The sequence below is a fragment of the Apostichopus japonicus genome, chromosome 5 (genome assembly GCF_037975245.1).
Source record: "Apostichopus japonicus isolate 1M-3 chromosome 5, ASM3797524v1, whole genome shotgun sequence".
Classification (NCBI taxonomy): domain Eukaryota; kingdom Metazoa; phylum Echinodermata; class Holothuroidea; order Aspidochirotida; family Stichopodidae; genus Apostichopus; species Apostichopus japonicus.
The window spans coordinates 19989924-20008869 of NC_092565.1; the positions used below are offsets into that span (position 1 = coordinate 19989924).

The 18946-nt window shown below is 37.5% G+C and overlaps 2 protein-coding genes across 5 annotated transcripts in view; one reads left to right on the top strand and one right to left on the bottom strand.

Annotated features, from left to right (window-relative positions):
- The window catches only part of LOC139967973 (TWiK family of potassium channels protein 7-like), a 42248-nt gene that overhangs the window by 17362 nt on the left and 5940 nt on the right, over nucleotides 1-18946 (top strand). For all 3 annotated transcript variants that reach the window (XM_071972223.1, XM_071972222.1, XM_071972225.1), the window contains one exon: nucleotides 316-477. In XM_071972223.1, coding sequence (XP_071828324.1) covers nucleotides 316-477 — 162 coding nt within the window. The remainder of the gene's footprint in view (nucleotides 1-315; nucleotides 478-18946) is intronic.
- LOC139967972 (arylacetamide deacetylase-like) lies at nucleotides 8547-18893 on the bottom strand. Of its 2 annotated transcripts, none has more exons than XM_071972220.1 (5): nucleotides 18408-18893; nucleotides 16282-16437; nucleotides 14652-14889; nucleotides 12361-12424; nucleotides 8547-11988 (listed from the first exon to the last, which is right to left on the bottom strand). In XM_071972220.1, exons 2-5 carry the CDS (start codon nucleotides 16420-16422, stop codon nucleotides 11175-11177), a joined length of 1257 nt encoding a protein of 418 aa, XP_071828321.1. In that variant the 5' UTR covers nucleotides 16423-16437; nucleotides 18408-18893; the 3' UTR covers nucleotides 8547-11174. The 2 variants fall into 2 exon arrangements, with proteins under 2 accessions (XP_071828321.1, XP_071828322.1); XM_071972221.1 differs by lacking the exon at nucleotides 18408-18893 and adding an exon at nucleotides 17813-18350.

The following is an 18946-nucleotide window of genomic DNA, read 5'->3' on the forward strand; positions in this document are numbered from 1 at the left end:
TAGAGTCCCCTCACCTATTCGACCCCCCCCCTTCTCCCCTCCTCTCCCTCCCCATCCTAATCCATCCCTTTCACCCACCCTACCCCCTTTCCTCCTCACACAATTTTTCATCACTATGAAATGAAATCATCTAATATTATACTTAAACATTCCTCAATATTGGATAAATATGAAAGTCAGAACTTCCACAAAAGTGCTCTTGCATTTTTCTGCAAACCACTGCTAGTCAAGACATGAATACTAAATAGCAAACCTATTGTGGGAGTAACACTGATAGATTTACCTTGAACAATTCTCCCTTTATTGTCATAACAGTTAAATATATGCGGGAAATGATGTTAGAAGAACTCGACAACTTTGAGAAGACTTTGATGATGCCAGAGTGGAAAGCAGGTCGAATGGAAACACATATCGTCGACCGATCTTTTACCTTCGCCAGCTCCATGTTATTCTGTATGACAACGATAACAACCATAGGTAAGCAAATCTTTGACAAAAATGTCCTGAATTCATTAAGTTCATAGACAATACGATGAACCATTGACAGTTTTGAACGAATATGATTTTTTTTTTATGGATTTTAATAATCACCCATCTCTTTTACTCACTTTCCTTAATTCCTTCGGCTTCTTTTCATGACGAAAGGAGGGGGTGGGAGGGGGAGGGGAGGGGGAGGGAATCAGTCTTTTAGTGAGTGTAAAAAAAATCTTACGGCTACTCTCCCTCAATATACGTCAATATACCACGTGGAACAATTGGAAAATTCCGTGTTGTATAAGTATCACAAACCAGATAAAAGCACCAGCAGTGTATTGAACCCGAGAGCACTGTATGTATGTATGCGTGTATGTATGTATGTATGTAGTTTAGATCCTCCTGCAAGCAGGAACTCGCCAAGAAGCCATCACAGGAACTCGCGAAGAAGCCACTGTGCCGTAAACATATTCGACTTTCCGTTAAATCAGGGCTTAGTGTTAAGAGATTTATATATTATTTATATATTATATCCGGAAATTTATATAGTAACGGATGACAAACTGTGTGATCGATCAAATCAATTAATCAGTCTGGTTAATTATATGAAGCAGTCCTATTTCAACTTAAAAGACGAGAGCTTCTGTTGTGTGTATATTTGGGGTGAAGGACGTACAGTATATATATATATATATATATATATATATATATATATATATATATATATATATATATATATATGATAGATATATATAATGATATATATATCTATATCTCTATATATCTATATTACTATATATATATATCTAATTATCTACCTATCTATATATATATATATATATATATATATATAGGTGACGGGTGGTTATAACGGGGACGTATACCCGTCTACGAAATATCCCATGAAACGACATGTTTTTAATTAATCTTTGCTCCTTTAATGTCTTCCTCACTTACGTAAAATTTGTTCGTGTGTCCGTTCTATAATCCCAACATCTACGACCCCGCCAATGACATTTACGGACAATAGTATTAGTAAGATATCGACCATCAATAGATCTGCAATGACAGCTGTGTTTCGATGAGACCTTCAGCGAAAGTTGGATGCTAACCTTGAACGTCGGGTTTCGTGATCTCATCGAATTTGATCGATTGAACGGGCTTAACAGATCTTACATGTTATTTCAGGCCATGTGCGATCAACAAATTACTGAGGAAGGGGACGGGAGGTGGTGGGTGGGAGGGAGGGAGGGAGGGAGAGTATCGGTCCAATTAGGAGATGCCATGGATAATAGACTAGGAGCCTCGAAAGTTAAGGAGGCCCAGGTCAAGGGTCATCGGTGAATACGTCCAGGAAAGATATAACAACATTTCGGTTTCTGTCTGTAAAACTTAATCAAAGGGCGTGGGGGAGGGGGGGGGGCGGACGAGCATGTGATGCCTTAGGGCCTCAGAGGGTGTTGAAAGGCAATGTGGGGTGGAGAATCTACTCCACCTTCCTCATCTAATCATGCATGCTTCTGTCAAGGAGATGGCAAAAGTAGCGAAATACCTCATTTTTGTTTATGTGTGTTGCATTTTTGTTGCAAAATTGCCACAATGTAAATAAAGGCACACAGTTATTCACTTAACGAACATCGTATTTCATATATCATCAGGAATTTATCACTTAAGCTAAAAAAAATTTAAAAATTCCCCTATATATCAACTTTCATTTAGTGAACATTTTGCACCAAATCAATCAACTATTCCACTTTACGTTAAAATTAGTATTTTAACTATTCTCTGGAAACAAAAGTTGCAACGGCTGACAGCTAAATTTTATCAGCTCGACACTTAACGACAAAATGTTGAAACAAAATGTACGCTTCGTGGCAATTTGCAAGAATGTCAAAATTGATCAAATTCAAATAAGTCATGAATTTGCTGCACAAATAAATGTCAACATTGGTGCATGAGTCATGAAAACATTTCTCCGAAAGCTGTCGAACAGCAAATTACGTGAGAAGCCAACTTTATTGCCAACTGTTATAATGTCCATACTTTGAATATTTTCATATTTTGACGGATCCTTAAACCAGTGAAGATAGATGGTTGCGTGTCATAACCAAATTTTCACTTCTCACTCTTATTATATACTTACCTGGGTTGTACAAACTCTATGAAGTATTTCAACTCTTCACTCTCGCTGAAGAATGCCATGGTAACGAGCTGCTATACCTATTCTTCACCAATTAGTCATGAAATTAAAGTAACAGTTTCAGCCGCCCCGATTCGTACATGCAAAAGTATAAAGTTATATAGAATAGGAAAGGCCTGCTATAAAAGTATTGCGTTTATATATCTAGAATGTACGCCATTTCTATACATAGTAAGCGATCGTTGTGACATGAATCCAAAATGCATATTATGTTGAATGTTTTTTTGATGGTTATAGCGGAATAATTTATACTGAAAATGCGAGCAGTTGCATGCTTCAACGTGTTCGTGTACTATCCCCACAATATTATACCACACGACATTACGCACGCTATGGTACGGTATTCCTCCACGGTGTCGCCTATCCCATTGACAATTATTAATATATACCATATATATTGAGATCTAATATATATTTTGATATGTCCGATGGAATGTCGGAAGCTTCATAGAGATGGACACAAATGGGATTGGACGGTATATCGAATAGGGCATCCATTACGTTCTCAGTGCAAAGAAGAAGATTCCATAGCGGTGGGGTAGATTTAATGTCAGTCAGACTAGAAATGTCAATATTGAGGTTACATGGATATTGTACACAGTCGTATGTGTCTCTCGGCAGCTGCAGACATGTTATGCAAAGTCCATATGACGTCACTAAGGTCTGCACATTGTTCTTTCAATGGTTTCAGCTCTGCATTACTCTATATGTGACTGGGAATACCAAAGGGGAAAAAAATCATCGCGCGACAAAGACACCATATATAAACAAACTATCAACAACGACTGCATTCCATTTCCTGTATGAAATCCCTTTAATATTATATTGACGTCATGGCATATTATTACTTCAATTAAGTCACGTGATAAAAGCTGCCTTCTTCCAGTATTATGTTTGGTGTTAAAGGGACTATAGAGACTGCATTGAATGACTGCCTTGCTTAAGTTCATATAAAACATGAAACACTTGAAGCACGGCCAGAGAATAGCTTAAAGCATTGAGGCCATTTTAAAGATATCTAGCAATAGTGTGGTCACCATAGATAGTCTCTTAAGTTGTCAGTGTGTTCGGGCCGAGTAGTAAAGACATGCTGTGTCCATCTTAGGGACACTAGTTACCCCTTTGTAACTTTTGTATACTAAAGAATCCCAATTTTGAAAGTATATGTTTGTATAGAAAGATATACACCGAACTGGGTAGTTGCCAGAGAACCCTGCTTCTACACCCTTATGAAATGTCGACTAGGCCTATATATAGAAAGATTTTAGAATAACCAAAGTTTTTTACGGAGTTCAGTCTTAAAAGGTATGTACAAGACCCCGGTTTATGGGGTCACGAGCGTTGTAAGTTATGCAAAAAGGAAGGTAGTAAAGAGACAATCAGAAGAAGAAGAAGAAGAAGCGAAAGGAGGAAATTCATCTTTAAACTTCAAGCAGTGTGTCTTAGTTTCTAATATAGTAAAACACATAATTTGTGGCACTTATACTTCAGTTAGGCCTATTCTGAGATCACTGGCGTGACAGTTTGAACGTTTGAATGTTTGACTGTTGAGCATATGAAGTTATCTTCTATACAGATGTGTACAAAGTTACTTCCTTGTGTGAGAAACGAAAACTTATGTCGGTCAATTCTACGAAAAGGAAAACAAATATGAACAAATGCACTTGAACTAGATATAAATGTTGCTGTTTTTGGTAAACATTATACTCGTGTTATGTTACTGGCAAACAGTGCTTGGTATCAATGACGTCATATATATTAAATATTATAAGTATACTATGACGAATATAACCATGCGTTGGTTTAGGATGAGTGTTGAAGAGTTGGTAGCAAGTTTAGGCACATACATACATACATACATACATACATACATACATACATACATACATACATACATACATACATACATACATACATACATACATACATACATACATACATACATACATACATACATACATACATACATACATACATACATACATACATACATACATACATACATACATACATACATACATACATACATACATACATACATACATACATACATACATACATACATACATACATACATACATACATACATACATACATACATACATACATACATACATACATACATACATACATACATACATACATACATACATACATACATACATACATACATACATACATACATATATACATACATACATACATACATACATACATACATACATACATACATACATACATACATACATACACACATACATGTATATATGTGCATTAGTAATTTTCCTTCTTGAAATGGGAACAGATCTCCTTCCCTGTCCATAACATAAGGTAAACGACACGTATGCGCTATAAACTTATCCGTTGTTACTGGTATTATATGAACGTATTTTAAGTTAGTAGTTAACAAACAGGATACCATCATGTTTCTTGAGCTTCCTGTGTTTATATGCGTATATCGTTATACTTCATACTACTATATGAAGGCCTGCAATGTTATGAGGTTTAAAACAGTTTTCAAAATGGTTACAGGTATATTACACCACAATAAGAGTATAGTGCACGTCCGCATGGGTGTTTAACCATTGTCAGAAAACAGCCCTAAAGTGACCTACTGATTTGTTTGGGGCATTTTCTGAGTCATCACCACTTTTAAATGCTTGGATGTTGAAGAGGATGAGATAAACTACTGATGTCTAAAAATCTGGAGGATTGAAGGGGATTTAAGTATATTAGAAAATCTTGGCTGAAATAAGAAGATTCCACAGCGACAGCTGGCAGATGGGTTGGGAAGCACTTTGCTCAACTTTGAGCTCTTCTAGCTCAAAATCTAAATGGTCATGGTGGCAAAAGTTGAATGTGTTGTGATGTCCCAAGCCATTAGCTATCATTATGGTGGGTAGGACATGTCAGTTGAAAATGTCTATCTATATGCTCTATTGGCCTTGGAAAGTGACGAGTTTAGTGTGTAATTCAACAGGAGTAATTAATTGAACCTTTGCACATGCTTACTTTGTTTTATTGGTGATATCAACTCAGGGAAGTATACCGTTTAAGCGACGATCCCTTTGAGATCAACTTTATAGAGTCCAGTTATTTATATGACCTGTATAAATAGAGGGGGTATATTATCAATGGGATCTACCCTATAGGAGAGTTCAATCGCTCACTTGAGTATATCTTGTGAGTTTTACGAGAGAGAATTACTCATATAGGACTAAACATATAGACATTTGAGGATATGCTAACTATATTGGTTTGTCAATTTGGTATATTACATACTACAAACCACTCGTGTCCACATAACACATAGGCTCGAAATCGTCTATACATGATAGCACGAAACATTGAACAACCGATCATCATAAACCTTTGTACGACAGAATTTTTATTTCATAATTACACCCGAAAACTAGCAGTTCAGAATAATTTGTCTCCAACTTGGGAAATATTATATGTTTTAAAGTAATGTTCCTCCATAGATCAATACCAAAATAATAGTCTGAAAATAACATCATATACTGAAGCCGATAGACATGAATATTAATTTTTTTTGTACCTGCCTTCTGCTGCTGCTCACACGCAACCCTCTTACTCTACCGAGAGTACAAGCCAGCTGACGATTTAGAAACAGTTGTTTTGTTTTAATTTAAATTAATTAATTTAGGAAAAATTTCTTATGGCATTTGTATTAAATTTAGTCTCCGAAATAATAATTATATCACAAGACCACCAAAGTTCATAAAACTCAAAAAATCTTCAGCATATTATTATACATGAGTGTGATTCGTCACACCCAGAAACACAGAAACCTGATGGAATAAACACGAGATGATCAATCGATGAAGAACCACCTGGACAAACTCTGTCATTCACGTGTGATTTATCGTCCGCAACACCCAATAGAGCGAGAATGCTTGTAGAAGTATGCATGCGGTTAGAATAATTGAATGAACATGCCTATATACTTTAGTGAAATTAATTATAATTATTTCCTCCCTAGTTATTATATATTATGAATTATCCTCTTTCACATTATTCCGGGAAGTTCAAGAATGATCACTTTAATTACTTTGTTCACTGGATCGGGGTATTATGTCAACATGAATAATAACATTTTAACTCTGCAGTGTGTCACTGTGAATTGATGAAGCGAACCAAGTTAGAAACAAAAATATACCCGGAGTAAAAGAGGGATTTTTGTTTTCAATTCTGTACGTTCAAGCTTTTGAATAGTGCAGAAAAGGTTAATAAGGGGTTAATCAACGGTCTAGCGTGCGTTACTCACAGGATTAACCACTGACCTGAATGGACCAATAGGATTTAGGAATCTTTACTAAGTATGAATGAACATTTGATCAACATATTGCAAGATGAACACCATGAGGACAGTTCCACGGTAAATTCTCACGCATCACGCTCCATTAAGTACGATATATTAAACAGAGATATTAACAATATATGTATGAATATATATATATATGTATACCATGTGAAACAAACATATGGTGCGATTTTATCTCCAGAGAAAAGAAACACCAAAAATACATCAAAACGTAAAAGTAAAAAGTAAAAAAGTAAAATAAAAGTAAAATAAAAACACAAACAAGAGGGCAAGCAACGGAGTAACAAATTTATTACTAGCTACACAATCTGGAATACCCTTTTTCCTTGACAAATTATTAATTGATTGTAAATTGTAAAGGAACGGACCTAGTGGTTTGTGCATTAGGCTTTATAGTCCAGTCATAGGCGTACGAGGCGGGGGGGGGGGGGGGCAGTGGGCAGACTTTATATATATATAAATATGCAGTAGTTTGCCCGAATCTTTTTCAAATTTTTGCCCGACAACTCTGTGGAAAGTGTTTTATGTTATTTGTTTTGTGACATTAATATTAATACAGGCCTAATGATTTTCTTGATTTAGCATCATGTTGCCCGAATATTTTCGTGTAATACCACCGTAAGCGCAGCTCATCTGGGCTACCACGCTTTTTGCACTATCAAAAATTTTTCTTACTAGTCAACTGTATACCTGGACATCCCCGACATGAGTGTATATAAGAAACGTTTTCTTGTTCATGGATGGTGGGGGGGGGGGGGGGAGGGTAGTGCCTACAAGCCTAGAAGTACAGGTTTATCATATTCTTTGTTATTTATTATACTTTTTTTGTGAGAAGAATGGCAGTCTCGGTCGACACAGCGACATCATCCTGCCTACGTGTCGTTGAACAATGTATGTTTTTCTGGAAGTAGCTGAGTACTGTGTTAAAATAATAAATACGGTAACTAAATAGGAGCTTAAAAAATATACTGTCCTATTTTTCCCCTTCAAAGTGATGTTACCATTTTTTCTTCTTCTAATTTACCAAATTTTTGGGGAAGTGTAAATTTCGAAAACGTGAGATTTTAAAATAAAGAATGTTTAGATGCAATTTGCAAGGCCTCATAAGTGCCATTTCCGGCAATCTGAGAGTCATTTTTTGCGAAAAAATTTCTTGTACGATACGCGCCAACAGATGGTGGCGCTCTGCTTAGATAGTGTCACGGGAACTTTGGGGCACAAAAGTTTCTGCCCCCCCCCAAACTGAAATGGTCCCGTACGCCTATGAGTTCAGTCACTTATATTGATGGCCTTTACTTGCTTAAATGATTCTTTAATGGTTCAGCAGTATGTTTCAATAATACTGCATGCATAACAAATTAAGTTTCTGCCTGAATTGAGTCATATTGTAATGATTTACACATAACTGCATGGTTAACAAAGTGTTATGAACAAGCTCCGTGTCTGAGCTATACGCCGTGTATTGAAATCGTTAGTACTTCCATTCCGCAACTTACTCTGCGTATTATAATTAGTGGGGGGGGGGGGGTTTGTGTGTGTGTGTGTGTGTGTGTGCAATATTTCCCCATACAGTAATCACATTTATAATGCAATAATACAGCTGTTTCTTGCTTCATCAAGGTAATAATAATTGAAACGACGAAATATCGAGGATGTGTCAGCTTTTATGTTGATGATGTCAATGGTTACCTGTTGAAAACGAAGCGTATCCTCGTATGACTATATATAGCCTTGAATATTCATGTCTTGACGACGAAAAGGTGGTTACTATGGAGATTTGGTTTTCGATATAGTTAAAAACTTGTTTCATAATATCTGGCAAAGTGATGTGGGTTTTGTTACATTTTTAACTGTTGTTTCATCACACAGAGATCAGAAACTTGTGTTATATTCTCCAAGTTATAAAAAATAAGAAGAAGAAAAAAATGGCAACGCATATATATAATTATGCTAATTTTTCAAAAATGGAAAACGGTGTACTCTTCATTAACAAAAGCGGGCACTTTTAATTTATGGCAAAACCGCAGTTTCATGTTTTCACAAAGGTTAGGTCAAGTTGAATTGGTGGAAAAGCGACAATTTTCAGGTTTTTCACACTGCAGGTGCCCCTCCCCCCCCCCCCCCTGTTCTGTAGTCTTAGGCTTTATGACGTATTTCCTGTCGGTTGCATAAAAAGTGGCATACTTTCTCCAGACTAGATATCTGCTGCTGTGTTAAGGTTAATATGAAATACTAACTAGGCCTACGCCATTCCCGTTTAAGCGATTCTAATGACGAACTCAAATACTGACAAACCTGCTTAACTGTGTATAATACTCCTAAGACACCAAGCACATCCTTATCAATCTTTATGCGTCAATGGTATACAGATTATATCTTTCAAAGTACTTGTACATGGGCGTCATTTTCCAAACAAAAGGTAAAACAAAACAAGATTACTTTTACTTGCAAACCTTCAGTAACTTTATAAGCAATAGAAAGCTTTTACTTAATAACATCATCCACTCCGCAAGCCAATCGCAAACAAAAATTAGAAAAATAAAGACTTTATTAACAATTTATAATTTCAAACACGTGAACAGTATAGTCGTATATATGGTGGAATTATCGCTGAATTAATGTGTTCAATCGACTATATAGTCTGAACTCAAAGCTGGGTCACACGTGATGATAACAAATTGAGCACGCATGCAACTTCCCTGGAAATCAGGTGGGCTTAAATGCACAAGTAATAGATCCGCTGTTTAATGGACAAAACAATCAGGTGTTTCCTTATTATTTATTTATTTATTGAAAATGTTTCATTTTACAGTATATCCAAGCCATGCCGTCTGCAATCAGGCAATCAACAACTACTTAAATACCGATTCAATATAGGCCTAATATCTTTATGAATATAGTTAGGTTAATCTGTACTGTGTAGGACCTATATACCCAATCCGCGATTTTTTTTTAGCACGTTCAACTTAGTCATATTCATCAAAACCTGAGACTTTCATGTAGTTCTTAAAGAAGATGTATTCTTTAAAGGGTTGCCTGGAATCAAATCTTTGTTTTTTACCAAGCACACGCTGAAGGAGGGATTATATCATAATTATTGGTAAAATTAAATTAAATTATTAATTAAAGAAAAACGGAAAATATTGAAACGACACACAAGATTGATCTCAGCTATCCATCACTAGAGTAGGCCTTTTTGGGTTTAAGTTGAATCCCAACTAAATAATAACATGTAAGCCTAACTATACATGTAGGTCTATAATCATGTTTGGCATCCCTAGTAAAGGTAGAGTTGTAAATTTCTACTTTGAAAAGGGATTAAAAAAATGATCAATTAAGACAAACAAACGTGAATCAGGTCGACAGATAGAGCTTTTATCCTCCAATATATGTTGTTTTGCAAAAGAACAATGGAAACAATGACTTCCCCACCCTACCTCCTTTTCAAACACCCACCCTCTGCACCGTACCGTAAGAAAACTAAACGGTTACATTATGTTACCCAAGATTTTCAAAATGCGTAGTCAGTGATACGTAGGCGATTTTATTTGGCCAAGGGCGGCGGAACCGGGGGGGGCACAGGGAACACGTGCCCCCCCCCACTTTTCCTCAGGTTAAAAATGTGCCCTTTTTCTACATAAAAATTGAGGTGTCTCAAGTTAGCAAGAGGCCAGGGAACCAGAATGAACACTCGGGAAGGGCCGTTTCCGGCCGTCTGAGGGGTTTGTAAAACCAAAAATTTTCTTGTACGCTCCGCGCCAACTGATGGTGGCGCTCCGCTCAGATAGTCGTGCATACAACTTTGCAAATCCTGGCTACGCCCCTGCCTTTTAATGAATTTCTGTGGGTCAAACTCAATGCTATTTCGAATGGGAAAAATTTGTTAAGATATTAACATAATCCTTGTTTTCAAATTTGCACATTGGATATTGGAGTGCTAGAATGCATATTTTCCGTGAGGGGTGGGGGGGGGGGGGCGTTGATGGAGTGATGTGTATACCCAAATAAGATAATACGATAAGAGTTATAAAGGGTACTAAATATAAAGCTGCATCAGTCCAATCGAATTTCTGCAAAGTGCCCTTTGATGTCGGTACCCCCCAGATTAAAAGTGCTTCCGCCGCCCTTGTATTTGGCCCACTGGAGATAAAATCTTTAAATTTCTTTCCTTAAAAATTCCAAAAGATCATCCCTCATCTCACAAGCGGATGGAATAATTTCTTTGGGAAAAGTTATCGCTCCGTGGAATGATTTTTGGTAATGTTTGTGTATGGCTGGTACATTAGCCTGTCGAAGGTTGCTACAGTACATAATCGCGTCATCACGGAAAACGTCAACGCCACATGTGATGACGTAAGCTATAGGTAATCCTTCAAGCTCTCCCATCATTGGACACAATCTATAATCAAGTAACATATTTTGGTTTTCTTCCCATATCGCATTATCTTGTAATTCCTTTGGGCGGCTGCTTTTGTCGTTTTCTGGAGCCTTGTTGTAGCTGTGGAATTTTAATTTTCCTGGAATGAAGTCGTGATTCAGTCGTTTCATGCATGCTGACGACTTCCTAAACTCGTTTGGTACATGTGAATTACCAGACACTTCATTTACGAAACGAGTGTCTTCCTTTCCAAAGAGATAAAATGATAGAAACAGTGAGACAGTAATATGATTTAGAATTCCTGGTCTCTCTCCGTGCAGCCATCTTGTCCGTTGATAGGAAGGTGTGCGCATGTCCAAAAACTGTAAACACGGATACATCAGAACTTGGGCTCTTGGTTTTGGGATGGTGGGGTCCTTACAGAGAGCTTGGACTACCGATGCCGCGATCTGACCTCCCATGCTGTCTCCTGAGATGACAACGCGATGTGGATTGACAGAAAACCTCTCACTGTTTCGGAAAAACCATAAGCAGGCGGTCAAGCAGTCGTTGTAGGCTCTAGGGAATTTCCCTTCCGGAGCTAGAGTGTAGCTAAAGAGGAAGAAAGATACAAGACGTTAACTAAAACAGCTAGGAAAACTACCATCATGTATAGCCCATTAAGAGAATTAAAAGGGGGGGGGAGGGGGAAGCAATATAATAATAATGAAAAGTAAAATGAAAAGTGAAAAATGAAAACTAAATGTCACAGAACGTTAAGTTTCCTTGTGTATATAATCCTATATGACTTTAATACTTTGTATATAACTTTACCTAAGCATATAGATAACGTTTTCAATTTACCAAAAAACCAAGATAGATGTAAATAAGTATATAAATTGTGAAACGAGAAGTAAATGAGGAGATATCAATATTTGATGTCAGCTGTTTGTTAATGATACTTGGCAACAACGAAAATCTTACTCTATTTGAGCAACATAATATCCAAGATCTCTACAAATAAGTTTAAGGAGGTCGTCGTATACGCCTGAAAATAAAACAGAAAACATAGATTCCATTGTGAATTACAACAAAGCATTCAAATAAAGGTCTAGGGAATATTTGACAAACGGCTTCCATCGCATGCAGCAAAACTGTCAACTTGATGACAGGCTGGTTTGATCTCCCCCAACCCCACACCCCCCACCCATCTCTGTGGGGGTGAGAGGAAGGGGAATAAAGGTTTGAGAACCGGCATAAATCAGGGGACCGGGAAAATATGAGATCATGCGTTCTAAATTTCGCATATACTGAAGGGGAAAAAAAGAGAGAAAAAAGAAGACAAGAAACGAATGCACCAAGAAGGGGGCATGGTGTGTGACATGGTGTGTGACATGGTGTGTGACATGGTGTGTGACATGGTGTGTGACATGGTGTGTGACATGGTGTGTGACATGAATGTCCCTATGGCCCGATCTGTCTCTCGATCTGCCTCTACTTATAGCCTGGTCAAGATGACCAAACAATTTACAAAATGCACTACATACAGTGTTACAGTGTTACAGTTCACACTCTACCTTATATTCTTTGACTTGGGTTGTAGCTTTCATTGAATAATTTATGAACAGACCAATCGAGAGATCGAAACGACGTTTAAAACATCTGGTTGCTCGATAACGTGACGACGACTGTCGTTTAATCCAAATCAGAAAATCTGCTGAGTTGTAATGCTTTCTATATATGAATTTTTGATGCCGTTTGTAGTGGTATCATTTTTAATCAATTCATTTAGCAATCTGGTTGACCTAATTTATATTGGGTTTTCAGCTATAACTTATAACGCTATAAAATAAGTGTGCAATATGCAGGCACGACCAGATTGTGAAACTTAAAAACTCATAAGTATAACGCAGAGAAAGCTTGTTGACAACTAATCACTGCAGTACGGGATCTTATGAATCAGCAGGCATATAGACCTTGAAACGCCGTAAATTCAGGATATGGTAATGAACTAGTACTGTGGAGCATGCATGGCGAATACTTCACAGAAAAGTGCGGGTGACCCTTTTTCATAAGCCATTCCTTTCAAGGAATAAATTGTAATAATTGAAACCGGTGGTTGGATACAATTGTCCTTACAAGGATTTGGTGAGCTGGGTCGAGCTGGCAAGAAAGAAAGAATGTGGATGGTGGAGAGAGAGATGGGAGGAGTGGGGGGGGGGGAGGAGGGAGGGGAAATTCTCGATCCGGATATGCCTTGCTCTTTCCGATCAGTTCATCTGCCAAAGTATATACACACTCAAAATTGTAAGGGGCACCGCGGTTTGCAAAGTCGGCAATGACTATAACGCGGATCGCAAAGTCGGTAATTACTATTACGGTTAGATTCGTCCAACATGGCAATACACAGAAACGGTGTACTCAAAGCCGAAGACTTCGTTGCTTGGCCAGGCGACGAAAGACCGTCATTTCTCGGAAAGGTTGCTATTACTAAAATCGTAGGGTCTGCACTGTTTGTCAAAAAAACATTTAACAGGTAGAATAAAATTATCAAAGGAATATTAAAATTGTACTTGTTTATATAGTCAGTCAATAAATGTTGATAATATAATGTAATTACCTTGTCTTTAATGGTTAAAATATGTTATGTTTGATACAGAATATGTTTAACCCCATATATACAATAGTCCATGTACTTGAAGCTTTGGTTAGTACCATGATTGGATTGGGGTCACGTAATTGGATTTAAATAAAAATACAAATGGAAATATATCTTTAACGACAATAACCGCTCGCACGACAGAAGACGTTGATGTTTTATGTATTCTGAAATAAAGCTCTCATTCGCCGACTACTCAAAAGTGTATATTAAATGCCAACCTTACACGCATTATGAGTTGAACCCCTGTGGTAAATGGCAAATCTTACGCGGTACGAATTAATGAAGGTCACACATCTGGAGTCTATATGCAATGCTATAAGTCCTCATATACATCCCTGTGCACGTTAATATGGAGTAAGGCAAAATTTATCCACATTTGCATGACACATATTGAAGAAAAAAATGTGAAGATTTAAAAACAAGGTGGCGCCATGACACATCATTGTTTCAGAGGGTCGACCTGTCTTTCGGGAACCCTGGATTTCTTATATATAAGTCTCTTTTTGATAAAGTAGGCCTACAGTGTGACCGATTTTGTGATGGTATGTTTGAACGGAATCTTTCATTCTTTGCGCTTCAAGTTTTTTTTTAAATTGATTTTTGTTAACTTTACCTGGTGATGATAAGACATATCCACCACCATGGATAAATAAGAAAGCCGGACGTTCGCCGTCTCCTGTAAGACGAACATTTTGATATTGACGAACTTCGATCCCATCAAATTCAGTCGTTTTTATCAAAACGTCGGAATTAGTCGATTCGGTTTCTTTAGCTGTTGGTATCATAATCGTCAAAAATGTCCTGTAATTTTCAGCGAAATTTTTCCCGTTGACGTAACTCATCATTCGGGCCTATAGAAGAAAGATAAAATACTAAATATCTGAAGAAAAAAATCAGTATAGTAAACAGTTTTCGAATGCTGCTCCTGGGAGGCCTAAAGGGGTCTAAAATTGCCTCAATTGACCCAATGTTTGCACCATATGTATACTTCCGTTCATGCTCTTCAACATGCAAGCCACAAAAAACAAAACAAAACGCCTGATTGATAACATATCAAGGAAGAAGTTCCTCAACTGCATTTTGACACTTTTTTCTGATTGATGTAGACTCTAATAGGAGTGTGCCACCATATAATGATCAATGTAGGATATCCTATTTCTATATTAGATAAAGGTTATGAACAGTTCATACTGTCAGTACCAGTGCTTTGAAGCAAGATATGAGGGAACAGTTAAAGAGTGGTATTAGAATTAGAAAGTTGAACCAACTGCATGATTGAACAAATGAAACAACTATAATGAATATGCAACATGTACCCTGTTACGTAGAGTAGAACTTGTGTAAATGAGATTGAATGTAGCACTATAACAACGTCCTATATACATATAGAATGCGATGACGTAAAATTTAACAAAAAATCCTTCCATAGCCAGTGACAGCACACGGGCGAATCTAAAGCGGGTGAGTGTGGCACTGAAGTCGTTAAATCCGGTAACGTGGGTGTGCCCCACCCCCCCCACCCCCAGAAAAATACAACTGAACTTATGTACTTTTTGAGGCTTATTAAGGCTATAATTAGGTCTAGACGTAAGGTTGTGCTAATAACTCATTCGATTTTTTTTTTTGGTGTTGGTCGATATAGCGGCGATTAGTGGGGGGGGGGTGAGGGGGGGTTACATCCCCCATCCTGGATCCGCGCCTGATAATATGAGAATTGCACGATTTTTATCATTTTAGTACTGATATAAAGGTATGCTGTATTGGCCCCAAATATGCTAGAAATTCAAATATGGTCACCTTTGGTCAAAATTCTTAAAACTTTTTTATTACAACCTTCGAGGAAATATTCCTCACTTGGACATTCAATCATCTTGTGTGTTCCTTAAAAAAGTCTGAGAGCAATTTGGAGAGTAAAGACCTCCAGGAAAGTACTTTTTGAAAACTTCTAGCAACTATAGCGTGCTATATTTCGGGGCCTATACAGAATACTTTTAATGTTTTATGTTACTTTTAATGTTGATTGATATAGGCTATCATGAAACAGTGTGATATCAAGAAGGCACACACGCACAAACATACATATATAAACATACGTGTATAGACAGCAACACGCATATATATATATATATATATATATATATATATATATATATATATATATATATATATATATATATATATATATATATATATATATTTATATAACCAATAGACGATAAAGGTAAGGATACATATATACTGACCGCTGTGTAAGAAATAACACCGTAGAGGTACACACAACGATACAGAATCTTGTAGGGGAACGTCTCTTCTGTAGGTATGTCCCATACATACTTGATGCATACTACTATTATGACTACTAATACTGCTAGCCACGTTTCCATCTGGGCGAAATAATTCTGTAATGATGAAGACATGCAGAGAGTTAAATTTCATATTATTTAAACAATTTAACACAGATTGGAAAGTTATCTGAGGGAAATGAGTGGGGAAGGGGGGGGGGGAGGGGGAGGTTGGAAGGTAGTAAGATTAGTGCAAGTACATGAAGACTAATCATGAAACTGTTCGAAAAATACTTACAGGATCGCATTATTCGCATGCATAAACATGATTTTCCATTATCAGATTCTCGACCTAGTTTTTGTGGTGATTTGTAAAATCCAAGACATTGGAAAACTTTCAGCCTCCGCCGGGATTTGAACCCGGGCCTCCCGCTTTATATGCGGACACCCTAAACAACTAGGCTATGAACACTGATTGTATGTCAAGAGGTTCGACACCTCTGGAAGGTCGGTCGTAATTCCACTGTAGGCAATTGAAATCGTAATGAGTTGGAAAATCCAGAACAGTGAAGAAATTTCCAGCCTCCACCGGAATTCGAACCCGGGCTTCCCGCCTTATATGCGGGCACCCTAACTACTACTAGGCTATGGACGCTGATTGTATGTCCAGAGGTTCGAATGCGGTAAGGAAGGTCGTAATTCCACTGTAGGCGTTTGTCACCTTTATCGAACAACAGTAGTTCTGTTTTGTGACATATTTGCCTTGCTCTAGAGATCAAACATGATTCTAACCAACTCGAAGTCATTTGTGATTCCTAAAGCCGGATCTCGAAAGAGATACTTTGAACAGACTTTTGTTAATGAAATGGAGGTAAACGACAAAGGCAAATGAATATATATAATTGAAATCGTAATGGGTTGTAAAATCCAGAACAGTGCAAAAACTTCCAGTTTATATATATATATCTTATTCACTACATGTATTGATGCAAAACGTATAATGGACAAATCTCAAAAACGGTATCTAGGAATTGAATGGAAATTTCACCCTGTATAATATTCCACCTTTTCCATATCAAAAATAATGTTACGTCATCATTCCAATATCATTCTAAAGCAGTGCTGAGCAGAAAGTCTTCACAGTGGCGGAGCTTCCATACAGTTTCCGGGCGGATGCCCCCCTGACGAACTCAAATGGACTGCTGACGCCCTTTTCAGCTTTTTACCACTTTTTACTTATCCGCGATTATTGACTTTTTTATTGCGCTCTCATCTACCTATTGACATTTGTCACATTTTGTTGGTGTAATTCTCTGACAAAATGCTCTAACGGCGGGCTTTAATTTATCGGCACTTCCGTTGAACGAAACTATTTCCAAGAACTGTACGGGGTTTTCGATCTATTTTTATACGATACGCCACCCGCAGTGGCTGAAATAATAATAAACACCAAACTTTAAGTCGGCATGCAAGGTACGTTATGAGCACTCACAAAGATACCACAGGGATTGTGATGAATCGCATGTACTTTCAACACCCATATAAACTTCCGAGTTGTCACAAATGGCGATGACACCTATTTATTCTTCGTTTATCTGCAAATTAGAAAGGCCCGGAAAGGGTCATTTCCGGCGATCTAGGGAGTTTCTTTACTCAAACAAATTCTGTACGCTCCGCGCCAACCTGTGGTGGCGCTCCGCATAGATAGTGTCGAAAGCGCCCCTACAGACCATTCTCGCCCCCCCCCCCCGACCAATCCACCTAGCTCCGCCACTGAGTCTTCATTTACCACATATACTTCGCCTATATTGGTCAATGTATATTGAGACTACAGCGCTATAACACAATAGTATAGCCTAAACCACTTTTGACGGACCTGTTTACACATTGACGACGTGGTTAGGCTCTTAGATAAATCTTATCTTTGCGAAAACTTTACTTTGATTAACAAACAAACACAATCATATAAAGAAAGAAGACAATATTCGTACTTTGTATTTGTAACGCAGTAAACAACGTGATACATGCACTGAGAGTGTTAATAAACTGTATATATGTATTAAATACACGAAGAGAAGGTGACTTACCTTGTAAACTGTATTAAACCTTTGTGAGAAATACGACTCCTTGAAGGGACAATAATGAGCAAATGCTTAAATAGGGTTATACCACAGCAATCTATGTGGAATCTGCAGTTTCGCTCCCTCAGCAACAAGTGTATAACTCTAGACCTTGAAATGAACTTAATCGAACGATCGGCGTTCGGTATTCTGTTTGATTTGGTTTGTGAGGAAGTCTAATGTTATCCGGCTGTTTTAGAAGGAACAGTAAGTAGGCTGACGAAGAAAATAAATCAATCAATAAATTATTGACAAAATACAGCGACCTTTAGAATCCACAATCTTCGTATCATCATGACCTTATTGAACTTATCGAACTCGCACTCATGATTTTCTAACTTGTCATTGTGTTAGACCTTCCGAAATAGTTGGCACAATGCTAAAGCTATTCTGTAAGCCATTTCTTCTTCCCCCAGCCCCATTTTACAACACTTCCCCCAGCCTCATTTTACAACACTTCCCCAGCCTCATTTTACAACACGTTCCCCAGCCCCATTTTACAACAC

Coding starts and splice junctions, on each gene's coding strand:
- LOC139967972 (XM_071972220.1), bottom strand. CDS start 16,422: ATGGAAACGTGGCTAGCAGTATTAGTAGTCATAATAGTAGTATGCATC. Junction 12,425..14,651: donor ATATGTCTTATCATCACCAG/GTAAAGTTAACA, acceptor TTTTATTTTCAG/GCGTATACGACGACCTCCTT. Junction 11,989..12,360: donor TATTATGTTGCTCAAATAGA/GTAAGATTTTCG, acceptor CTTCCTCTTTAG/CTACACTCTAGCTCCGGAAG.